Source organism: Drosophila novamexicana, unplaced genomic scaffold, assembly GCF_003285875.2.
Source record: "Drosophila novamexicana strain 15010-1031.04,08,12 unplaced genomic scaffold, DnovRS2.1 tig00001151-arrow-arrow-pilon, whole genome shotgun sequence".
Lineage (NCBI taxonomy): Eukaryota > Metazoa > Arthropoda > Insecta > Diptera > Drosophilidae > Drosophila > Drosophila novamexicana.
The window spans coordinates 1243348-1255000 of NW_020824842.1; the positions used below are offsets into that span (position 1 = coordinate 1243348).

General features: G+C 44.4%; 1 protein-coding gene across 1 annotated transcript in view; it reads right to left on the bottom strand.

Moving 5' to 3' along the window:
* Positions 1–11653, bottom strand: part of LOC115766364 (pneumococcal serine-rich repeat protein) — a 32933-nt gene that overhangs the window by 4063 nt on the left and 17217 nt on the right. Inside the window, exons 4-16 of the mRNA XM_030710263.1 lie at positions 9890–10025; positions 9371–9574; positions 7679–7786; positions 7460–7600; positions 7240–7392; positions 7034–7164; positions 6831–6914; positions 4982–5135; positions 4520–4920; positions 4088–4432; positions 3802–4021; positions 1483–1611; positions 17–1359 (exon numbers count right to left, since the gene is read on the bottom strand). Coding sequence (XP_030566123.1) covers positions 17–1359; positions 1483–1611; positions 3802–4021; positions 4088–4432; positions 4520–4920; positions 4982–5135; positions 6831–6914; positions 7034–7164; positions 7240–7392; positions 7460–7600; positions 7679–7786; positions 9371–9574; positions 9890–10025 — 3549 coding nt within the window. The remainder of the gene's footprint in view (positions 1–16; positions 1360–1482; positions 1612–3801; positions 4022–4087; positions 4433–4519; positions 4921–4981; positions 5136–6830; positions 6915–7033; positions 7165–7239; positions 7393–7459; positions 7601–7678; positions 7787–9370; positions 9575–9889; positions 10026–11653) is intronic.

Here is an 11653-nt window from a genome sequence, read left to right on the forward strand (position 1 = left end):
GTGCCTGGCCACGTACCCTTCCAAGGTCGGCTCCATGAGCAGCCCCCTCGATGGTGCACTACTGGCCTTGGCATTCGCCTCGTCTTGGGCATCACCATCGGCTGCGACACCACCACAACCACCAGCTTGATCAGCTGCACCACCCTTCTGCAGCTTTTTCAGTATGCTCTTCAGTTTGCGCCGTTCGACGGTCTCATTCGATTCCGGGCTGAGGGGCATGTACTCCAGCTGGTGCGCATGCGCCTGGGCGTGCGGCTTAGAATTGCTATCCGATGCGGATGTATTGGTCGAAATGGATGTGGAGCTGGTGGTGGACTCGTAGGCGCTCAGAAACTGTGAGTAGATGCCGGAGGTGTCGCTATAGCAGCGATATAATGACTCCGTAATGGGCACTTCGTTGTTATTGCTGCTTGACTTGGAGCAGTCCAGGCTGAAGCTGCGCGTCTGCAGCGCTTTCTCCAGTTCCGCTAGCTTCTGGCGCTCATTCAGTATCTTCAGCCGTTTAACGAACGGCAGTCCACAATATTCCGGCGATAGATCGAAAACACTTTGATAGAGCTTCCGGCCGGTTGCCTCAGCCTCGGGCAGCTTCTGTTCCGGTTTCTGCAGTCGTAGGCATTCGCGTGTGCTGCTCAATGTGCTCCGGGCGCTCGACGAGCACGTGCTCGAGCTGGAGCCATGGCCATGCCCATGACCCTGACCGTGACCCTGACCGTGACCATGTGCGTGACCGTGAGCGTGACGCGGCGAGCGGGAGCTGCGCGCACTGTGATGTCGCGGTCGAGCGTTTACCGTGCCCTCCATGTGCTGCGGTATATTGCTTAACGAATAGTTCTTTAGCGGCGTTGCCAGATCGTCTGGCGAGCAGTTGTTCAGGCTCGTGTAGCTGGCCGACATCAGTGTGGCCAGCTTCAGCTTGGACCAGGGCTTGATGGGCGTGCCATCCGTATCCGTATCCGATTGCAGCGGTGTGACCAGCATCTGGGACGGTTTTATCACTTTCCTCGACATGCCGGCGACTCTCGGCTGGCCACCAGCCACTGCACCGGCCGCCGGCTCCAACGGTGGCAGCCCTGAGCTGGCATGCTTGGCCACCACAGCCAGCGATTTGGGTGGCTCCTTTTTGGCTATGGCGCCGGTGGTGCTGGTGGTGCTGACGGTGATGCTGCCGCTTGCCACGGTCGGCACCGCGCCCTGCAGCTGTTGTATCTTCTGCTTAAATGAGACCTTCATGATGGGCTTGATTTGGGCGACGGTCAGCGTTTGAGCTGTGCCTGAACCACCTGTTGCACCACCTGTCGCACCAGCTGCTGCTGCTCCGAAGTCCACCTTGCTGCTGATGTTGGGCGGCGTGTGTGCCTAGGGGGTTAGTTAAAAGATGGAATTAATATGCTGCTGCCTTGCAAATAGGGTGGATCAAAAATGAATCATTCTATGCTCGAAACTGTGGTGCTTGATATTGAAAGAGTGGTTCGGCTTTACCATGACGACGCCGACGGACTCGCTGATCGCGTTCGTTTGTGGCTCGTTTTTAATTTTCAACTGCTGCAATCTCTGGATCAGGGGAAAGCCTTCGTTAAACTCGCGTTCGGGCTCTTCCTGTATCGATTCCTGCGGCGATAACGTACACGTTACATGTGAGTGAGGTGGAGATTTCTGTGGTGGTGTGGACTTAACAGCTCGCTCTTCGCGATCCTAGTGCAAGACACATAAAGACACATACAAAAACTACTATTTAGGAGCCGGGGTTCATTACATACAACACGAATTTTGCTTTTGGATTAAGCTTTCTTTCTTTTGGGCTTTAAGCTTAATTAAATTAGGTACTAAATCAAAAAGTACAAATCCAATAATCATACATTTTTATAAACTCTTCGCTGAGTATGCAAGATGCGGTGTGGTATGGTGTGATGTGGTGTGGTGTGATGTGGTGTGGTGTGGTATGGTATGGTGTGATGTGGTGTGATGTGGTGTGGTATGGTGTGGTATGGTGTGGTATGGTGTGGTATGGTGTGGTATGGTGTGGTATGGTGTGGTATGGTGTGGTATGGTGTGGTATGGTAAGGTTTAATGTAGTTGAATGTGGAATGTTATAAAGATGGCGAAGTGTGGTGTGAATGAAAAGTGCGGTGTGTTCCCTATGGTGTGGTGTTGAAAGGTGTGTTGTGTTTATGCATTTAAGTTGAGTTGAATATGCTGGAGAGTGGTGTAAGTCAGTACAATCTGATTCAATGTGGTAGGGTATGGACCAAATTTAAATGTCTAGTAAGTAACGCTGTTGTGTTTGTGTTTAAAACTGTGGTGTGTTTCTGTATGATATGGTGTATAAAAGGATGCTGTATATAGGTATAGAGTAGGAAGAGTAGTAAGGATATTTAAGTTGGCTTCAGTTAGTATTGAATTGTGAGGTGTAGTTAACTGTGGTGGGACCTCACATACTGTTCTGGTGAAATTCAGTATGAATAAGTAACTATGATCAGGTGTGGTTTTCTGTTACAGAAGAGTTTAGTATAGATCAGGTCAGATATGATTAAGTGTGGTGTAGTTTGTTCCGTTGTTTTTGTCTATTTCTAAAGCATGTCTTTGTCTTTTGATCAATTTGTTTACTTACAAAAATAAAATTTGAATTGAGCAACTAATTATGGGTAGTCTTACGGCAGCCGTCAAGCAAATTCCAGTTCTCTACTTGGTGTGGCGTAAAGAAAGATATATAAGAGGCTTATAAGCAGGTCCATTAACATGAAATCATAAGAAGCTGCTGCAAAATTAACTTAAATCGCGCGTTAAGGTCCTAAGCCTTCACTTAGCTAATAGCTAAATATGAATATGAATCCAATTAAAGGTATTTCAAGGGAGATAAAGAAATAGGCAGCGAATGATTTTTAACGCGAACTTTGGCATCAACTTAAAAAATAAGGACCATAATTGCATCGAATTCGTTTGAGAATTCATTCGCAAAACGTGCTTCATACAAGATTATCAATTGAATTACGAGTAGCTATTATTACAAAGGTTAAGGTGCACTAGAAGCAATTCAATATAACTATAACTTATTCAACGATACAAAGGAAAAGAACACAACAAAATGAACGAGTAACAATAAAAAGGAGAAGCAGCACTCATCGCGACTCCAAGAACTGAAGAGTGCGTATCGAGCGGGTATGCGTATTTGTGAGTACACGTGTACTCGGTATGCGTATTTATGAGTATTGGAGTTTTTCGGTAAGCGTATTTGTGAGTATACGAGTATTCGAGTGTACATTTGTGAGTATACGAGTATTCTGGTCTGCGCATTTGTGAGCATACGAGTTTTTCGATATGCGTATTTGTGGGGAAAATTCGTATACAGTTTTCCGGTATGCGTATTTGTGAGTACACGTTAATTCGGTATGCGTATTTATGAGTATACGAGCTTGTATACGGTATGCGTATTTGTGTGAGTATACTCCGGTATACGAGTTTTTATGTATGCGTATTTGTAGGTATACGAGTATTTGGGTATGCGTCTTGTCTAGTCTAGTATTTGTTTAGCTTAGTATTGGTATTTGTATGAATATCTGTTGCTTGTCTTTGGGATTAACACCATCAAAAGCTCGTGAGGTTACACAATGAGGTGAATTATGCGAATTATACGAAATTTGCGATTATGTGTTAGTTCCAATTGGAATGGTGAGTTGATCAAAAAGTTTGTGATAGAAACAGAACTGGGCGGTGGCTGTGTTGGTGGTGGCGGCGGCGGTGGTGGTGGCTGTGTTTAATGATAATGGCACTGGCTATGACAGCTATCGGGCTTGGACTTACCTGCTTCTCCTTGAGCAGGCGCAGGCGCTGCAGCAGCGGCAGGCCGGCCCCAATGGGGCTGGGCGTTTTGTCATGCAGCTCATCCTTCGCCTCGGCGCTATCCGCATCCTTGTCGTCGGAGCGCACGCGTGACATGCGTTTCAACATAATCTTGCTGCCACGCGGCGAGGTATTGTGCAGCGGTTGCATTTCCAGTGATTCATCGCTCTTGCGTGAGGTTCTGAGCGTGGAGTGCTTGGTATTCAAAAATATTCCACAAACATTTATTGCCTGCGCCGGAACTTACCTGGACTTTTTGAGCACATTGCGAAAGCCCTTCACATCGTGCTTCAGCTTGTCCACTATTTTCTTGGAGGCACTGTTCTCGCTGCTGTCGCTCTGATGCACCTGATGATGGTGCGGGTGAGCATGTGGATGATGCGGATGGGCGGCGGCATAGGCTGCAGCCTCCTTGTCACTTTGCGCCTTGGCATATTTCTTGTTCACGCAGCGCACCTCCATGAGGCGTTTGCGTCCGAGAGTCTGCAGGATTTCCTGTGCGTCCGGATAGTCTTTCATGGCGGCCAGCACGTCCTCGCGTGACAGCGAGAACAGCTCCGAGTAGCCCACGGAGCGCACATCTGCGGTGCGTCTAGAGAACAGCAAACCGAGCACGTCAGAAAATGGTGAACTAGGAGGAGGAGGAGGAGAAGGAGGGGAACTCCTAAGGATAACTCACTTGTTCAGGCCATCCAGATTGAGTATACCTATCTCGCCGAAAAAATCACCCGCCTTCATGGTGGTCAGCACCTTGCCCGTCTCGCTGAGCACCTCCAGAATGCCATCGGCTATGATGAACATTTCACGGGCCACCTCGCCCTTGCGACAGATGGAATCGCCCGGCGTGAAGATATATGCCTTCATTTTCAGCACCAGATCGTGCAGAAACTCCGGCTGGCACTCTTGGAATATGGTCACCTTCTTCAATACGCTTAGGTTAACATGTAAGGCCAATTCGGTTTTCAATTTATCGGGCAACAGGCCCAACGCAGTGTTAATATCCCCGCCGCCCTGTATTCGACCCCGCGACCAGCTATAGTCATACCAGCGCAGCACCCGCCGCTTCATTCCGCCGGGCACCTGTGGGTTGCCGTCGTAGGACGTGTTAGTTGGGGCTATTGATGGAGCAGCGAGCACTTACCTTGTGATGCCTCATGTAGGTCTTGGCCCCGTCGAGTAGACGCTCGAATTCCAAGCGATTGGCATTTCGATTTGTTATCACATTTCCCACTTGGCCCACAATAGTCGCAAAGATAAAAACCCCAATCAAATAGCTAACGATCGTAAAAATATATCTGCGGGTAGCGGAAAACAAAGATCGGGGATTACCATACGCAACAATTAGCTAATGGGAGAGCTCTTATGCATGCGAGAGTCCAGACAGCCTAGTTGATTACGATTTGTGAGAGCAGCTTTCATTTCGCGTATCTTTCTTAATATTTCTATAATTATTATATTTTTAATTTATCCAAAAAAATATACACAAATAAAATGAAAAATTCCTTTTTAAGGAAAACCTAGAAAAGTGGAGCCTATTGCTAAGAGGTCTGCGTGTTTTCTCAATTATTCTTGCTTGGCGCGTGGAACAAGGAGAAATTACCCGGCATCGCGCGGCTCTAACGAAAAATTGTAAGCAATTACATCAAAAAGAGTATTATCCAATGGCAACTAATAAGCCCATATACTCGATTTTGTTCAGGAAAACACTGCGATTAAAAGTATTTTTCAAATGTTGCCATGTCCTTCTGGTTGCATTTTCATCCTCCTTCTCTCTCTCTCTCTCACTCTCTCTCTCGTACTCTCTCTCACTAACACTCTCTCTCTCTCTCTCTATATTGCTCTCTCTCTCTCTCTCACTCTCTCTCTCTCTCTCTCTCTCTCTCCCTAATTGTCTCTCTCTAACTCTCACTAACTCTCTCTCTCTCACACTCCATCCCTTTCTCTCTCTTTCTCCCTCTCTCTCTAACTCTCATTCACTCTATAATTCTCTCTCTCCCTCTCTCTAACTCTCTCTAACTCTCTCTTACTCTCTCTTTAACTCTCTCTCTCTAACTCTCTCTCTAACTCTCTCTCTAACTCTCTCTCTCTCTCTCCCTCTCTCTCTCTCTCACGAACTCTCTCTTCCTTTTTCCTTCTCTCCCTCAGTAACTCTTACTCTCACCCTCCCTCTTTCTCACTCTCTCCTGCTCTCTCACTCTTACTCTCTCTCACTAACACTCTCTCTCTCTCTCTCTATATTGCTCTTTCTCTCTCACTCTCTCTCTCTCTCTCTCACTCTCTAATTGTCTCTCTCTAACTCTCACTAACTCTCTCTCTCACACTCAATCCCTTTCTCTGTCTTTCTCCCTCTCTCTCTAACCCTCATTCACTCTCTCCCTCTCTCTAGCTCTCTCTAACTCTCTCTTACTCTCTCTCTAACTCTCTCTCTAACTCTCTTTCTAACTCTCTCTCTCTCTCTCCCTCTCTCTCTCTCTCTCACGAACTCTCTCTCCCTTTTTCTTTCTCTCCCTCAGTAACTCTTACTCTCACCCTCCCTCTTTCTCACTCTCTCCTGCTCTCTCTCTCTCTCTCTCTCTCTCTCTCGTTCTCTGTCAAGACTCTGCTCGCTTGCAAAAGCACAATCAAAGTTTTCGAAAGCACATTTTCAATTGTTTCTTTTTTGTTAAGTGAATGTTTAGAATCAAGTTTAGAAACAGGCTTTGGAAATTGTGAGCGTTAAAATATCATTGGAATTGTTGAAGGCTGTCGCACGCTTTCGAAAACTTTGATAATAAATCGATATCATGTTATTTTCTTAAAGTCCTTTAGCCAAGGCTTTGATCATGATGATATGCAACATTTGTCATCCCCAAAAGAGAATTGTTGTTTTTTTTTTTTGTTGTTAATACACAAAACGAAACGAACTGGTGGACAGCCCCCAACAAATAGCATATGATATTTGAAGCACACTATGTTTAGATACGTTTGCGATGATGTTGTTAGGATCATACCCATAGCTAGAGCCAAACTGTAGCAGTCGTGATTTGATGCCACGCCTTGGTATTGATCGGGGGCCGTCCACCGAAAAGTTCGGTCTGTTTTTATTGTTTGTTTGTGGTATGCAATGAAAACGAAGAAACGAAGACAACCCGCCCCAGAGATGTCAAGGATTTAGCTGATCCTTAAAGGCTGCCAGGCAACGTCTCATACTCACTCTGCATTCGTCTCTGGCGTCGGCAGATCCCCAATTGTGGTCAGCGTCAGGGTGGACCAATAAAGGCTGCCCAGATATTTGCGCGTCAGCGTCGCATAGTCACCCGGTCTATAGGGATAGACCCAATCACCCTAATATATATATATATATAAATAAATATACTTATATATAGAAGAGGCTTATGTGGGGCTTGGTTTGGAACTTACCTGAAAGCCCTCCGCTTCGGAGAGCAAAAAATAGAAACAACCGAACCAATGGGCCAATATTAACAGGATATGAATTAGGTTAACAACGCGCCATAAATTTGGCCAAACTGTTCTACTCTCTACGATGTAATAAAATCTCACAGATCGATATACCTGAAACATGATTAAAGTGAATTAAATAGGCTCTTCTTCGTCGCATACTCACTCACTCGCTACTCACTTTAAAAAAGCGCGTAAAACGCAAAAGCGGATGTGTGCCCATCTTCAACTGGAGCAGATCCAATGGTATCAGCGCTATCATATCAAAGATGAACTCACGCGAGTGCACATAGTGACAGGCCAGCTTCCTGTCATCGTATACCTAGAACATAAATGTACCGGGGATTAATGCCCTCGCCAGTTGTACCTATATATTGTATGATCCGCTATGTGTACTCACCATTAGGCCCTGCTCCAGATAGCCTGTGCGTAATTGAACTATTATATCTAAGATAAATACAACATCTGTCATTGAATCGCAGATGAGCCAAAAGGTAGGCACAGATTGCTGTCAGCCAAATTGCAAAAGTTCACAAAAAAACAAAAAAAACAAAACCAAATCAAAAAATAGAAACAAAGAATAATAATTTCGAAAAATTAGTTGAGATTGTCAATTAGTGCTCACGGCTGTGCATAAAACAAAGCTCGGGTCAAGGACAATTATTTTAGCAATGCATTTCACAATTGCAAATGAGTCCGAGGTGGGGCAGGGGCCACCTTCGCAAATGGCAAGCTGACAAAAAAAAGTGAGGCCTCTCGAGTAAAACAACAACAGGCACAACAAAAACGAGCCGTGCCACACATTACGCTCTAAAGGTCAACGACGACGAGTGTATCACATGCCATGCCCCCTTTGCCCTGCCTCTCAAACAAACAAAAAAAATGAAATAAAAAAAGGCCCGCCAAATGTTATCCACATTGGCTTTATTTTTTGGCAACCCTTGGCAGACTTTAATCTGATGACAAACACCAGCTAACTGGGCCGTGAACAAACATTTGCCCAGCTCCAAGAACAAAGCGTTCCCACTAACTAACCAGAGAATAAACCCTCGACCCATCGAATCCTCGACCCAGCGACCACTTGGCTCATGAGTTGCCTGCGTGTCTTTTAATTGAGTCATTACGAAGCGCTGGTCACAAAAAAAAATATATATATATATAAAGAAACAAATAAAAACCGATTCCTGATAACAAGTCGCCGCAATTCAGACTAGAGTATACCCTGTTTATGTAGCGGCAAAATTTGCAAAAAGCTTCGTAATATTCCATGCCAAATATTAGTCCTAGACCATCTTGAACGAGGCTCATCAATGGATCTCCCAGCTGTGCCCGGGCCGCGTTTTCTCAAATGAAGCCGATCAGAACGAAGGAAAAATTTGTTTTTCCGCGTTTCTTCCACACTTACGGGTGGAATTATCGTACGATAGATTTCTGAATGGGTTTCACCTTGAAAGCCTGTCAATAACTTAATTTCGCCAGATCTGGTTCCGGTCCTTAACTTATTCCTTCCTCTTATCTTACGCTAAGACTATTTCGTTTCGTTTGTACTTGGACATAGCATAAGCACCAGCTTGTAGGCGTGCAATATATATTAACTTGTAGGATATCAGCAAGCCGGAACACAAGTCCAGCCCAAGGCTTAGCTAAATAAATTATCAGAGCCCGGCAAAGGTTTTAAGGCTAATCAGAGACCACCTTTTCTTACGTTTAACAGTATTACCTTGCCTTCAGCTAGTTAAGTTATTAAACCCACTTTTAAAAGGAGCCAAGGACTCGTCGGAGTTGCCTTTTATCCTCTTTTGCTGAAATACCTAATAAACTTCATTGTTTGAGGAAATTTTATGGCCGTTGGGCATTATTATTAGGCAGCAAGTCAACTCATCTTACAAAACTTGAAGCATTATGACAAAAGGTGTTTTCTTTCCTAAAGCAGGGACAGGAACAGGGACAGAGACAGGGCGAGGCCGGGTGGCGGGGGGCAGGAGCAGGTCAAAGAAGTCGGGGCATTGGGGCATTGGGAAAAATAAAGAAAAGTCGACACACAAAGGATATTTGACATTAATGGGCTGGCGAGTCAGTTTTTGTAACTTACCTGCAGTTCAGGAAAGCTCTGCCTCACAATTAGGGTCCATAGATTATAGAGAACACATATAGTTAACATCATTAACCAATAGAAGTAAAAATTTTCATCTGGATTAACAACGGAGCGTCGTTTCTGCAGATAGCGTCGTCTACGCTTAACCGTTTTGTCGACGTCACCAGAGGCACTTTCTGAACCCGTGTCTTCAACAGTTTCCTGAAATGGCAACGAAATGACAATTATGAAATGAGCTAAGCCAACGTTTTACTATGAACGTTGTATTTCACCCGCAAAGGTGGATTTCACAAAGTCAATTTGAAGGGAAAAATGTGAAATTTCGATCATTTTCAACCCGGAGGAGTGGATTTGCGCGCATTGTGTGAAATACGGCTCAAATACATCAAAAGAAAGTTTGAAGCCAATCGCATGTGAAAAAAAAGAAAAAAAATGGAAACTATACGATTCCACCCATTTTTAGGCTATTGAGTGAAATTGCAAGGAACCATTTTGCAGATGTGAAAATATGCTCACCTGTGTTTCGGGTATCTGTCTAGTTGAGAAACGCTTCAGGAATGAGTCTTCGCGCTTGAGCGGTGGTTTCTTCTGTATGGCCGATGAGATTTGTACGGTGGTGCGCAGTTTCATCCAGCGTTGGTTCGAGCGTGTCCTGTACGAGGATATGCCACAAAAGACACACGTTCAAAGATCACAAGTCTTCGATAAATCGAACAACTCTGCGTAAACTAAACTACAACTAAATGCTACAGCTGGGTTAAAACTCAAAATATCAAGCAACTACAGGATCGGGGAAAGTTATCGGTTAGATCGATAGAGGTATAGAAAGAAAGAAAAAGAGAAAAAGAGAAAGATAGATAGAGTAGAGAGTAAAATGCAACAGAGCTGAGAGCTAAATGCAAAAGCGTGCGTTATACGTTTGAGGTTAGGTTTGGTTTAATTTTGGTTTTTTTTTTTTTTCTTTTTTGCTAGGCACTACAACTAGGGTGCTCTACTTGCAATAAGATCATAACTTACGCAACACACGGAAACACTTACGCAATGCGTGGTAGGAGCAATAAACATTCATTAAACGGTAAACCCAAAAACCGTAACGTTAACGCACTTAAACATGGCACGCAACGATATGGCAACGCTAACGTCTAACGGGCAACGGGTAACGGGCAACGGGTAACGGGCAACGGTTAACGCTTAACGGTTACAGACACACACATAGAAAAGCACGCACTAAAACAGATGTAGATGTGGTCAGGTGCTGGTGTTATGTTGGGGGCGGGGTTGCAGGAGGCATCCTGAACGGAGACAACTGACAGCTGACTGGGCAACGTTTGACGTGGCTGTAGTTGGAGTTGGAGTTGGAGTTGGACCTGGAGCTGGAGTTGGGGCAATGGGATGTGGGTGTGGCACCAACAGCCAGCTGCGTGTCTCCGTCTCCGGCTTCCTCGACGTCTGCCATCTACGTTTTAACGGCTCTAACGGCAATCAGGCATGCAAAAACGGCAAAGTATTTAATTTAACTTCATCTTCTTGCTTCACTTTAGTATTTTACGATTTAAGCGTAGTTTGTTTAAGTATAGACACACAGAATGATAGATCTCATGAAGGTTGAAAGCATTAACATTAAGCATAACATGCAGCGCGAAACAATTCGAGCAATTCAGGGAAAATTCAGAGAAATTAAAAGCACGAGGCTGTTAAATTAAACAGTTGAGAAAAGAAATGAAAGTGGAAACAAATAGAATATTAAAAGCCAGTCGGGGTAACGCCGTAGTTTTCGTTTAAGTTTCATTTTCATGACTCGGCCAGAGAGAACAATTTCCTTAAAATCTGGAATATTTTTGGCTGTGAAAAATGAGGCCAATGTCTGGAAAGGCAGACAGAAAATTTGTCCAGAACATGCTAAAAGCTCTGTACAACAACAAAAAACGAACAAAAGTGCAAAAACAATGAAAAATACTGAAAAGAAATCAATGCATGAACAGAGTGCAACAGTCGAGCAAGCACGACTAGCAGATACGCTGTACCAGGTTTCTTAAGAGATCAAATATTTATGGGCTTAATATTCGACATATTCGACAAGAGTTTGGCTTGATTTTGTAAATTATTAATTATTTGAGCTGTGCTGGAAAGTAAAAAGTGCCTTATGCCAAATTTGCTGGCTTGAACAGTGATAAATTGAGCTTAGAAAGAGCATTAAAAATTCATTAAATTTAAGTCTATCTCTCAAATTCTCCTGGAAAGTCGAATAAAATATATTTTGATTTTCGTTGGGTTTTCAAG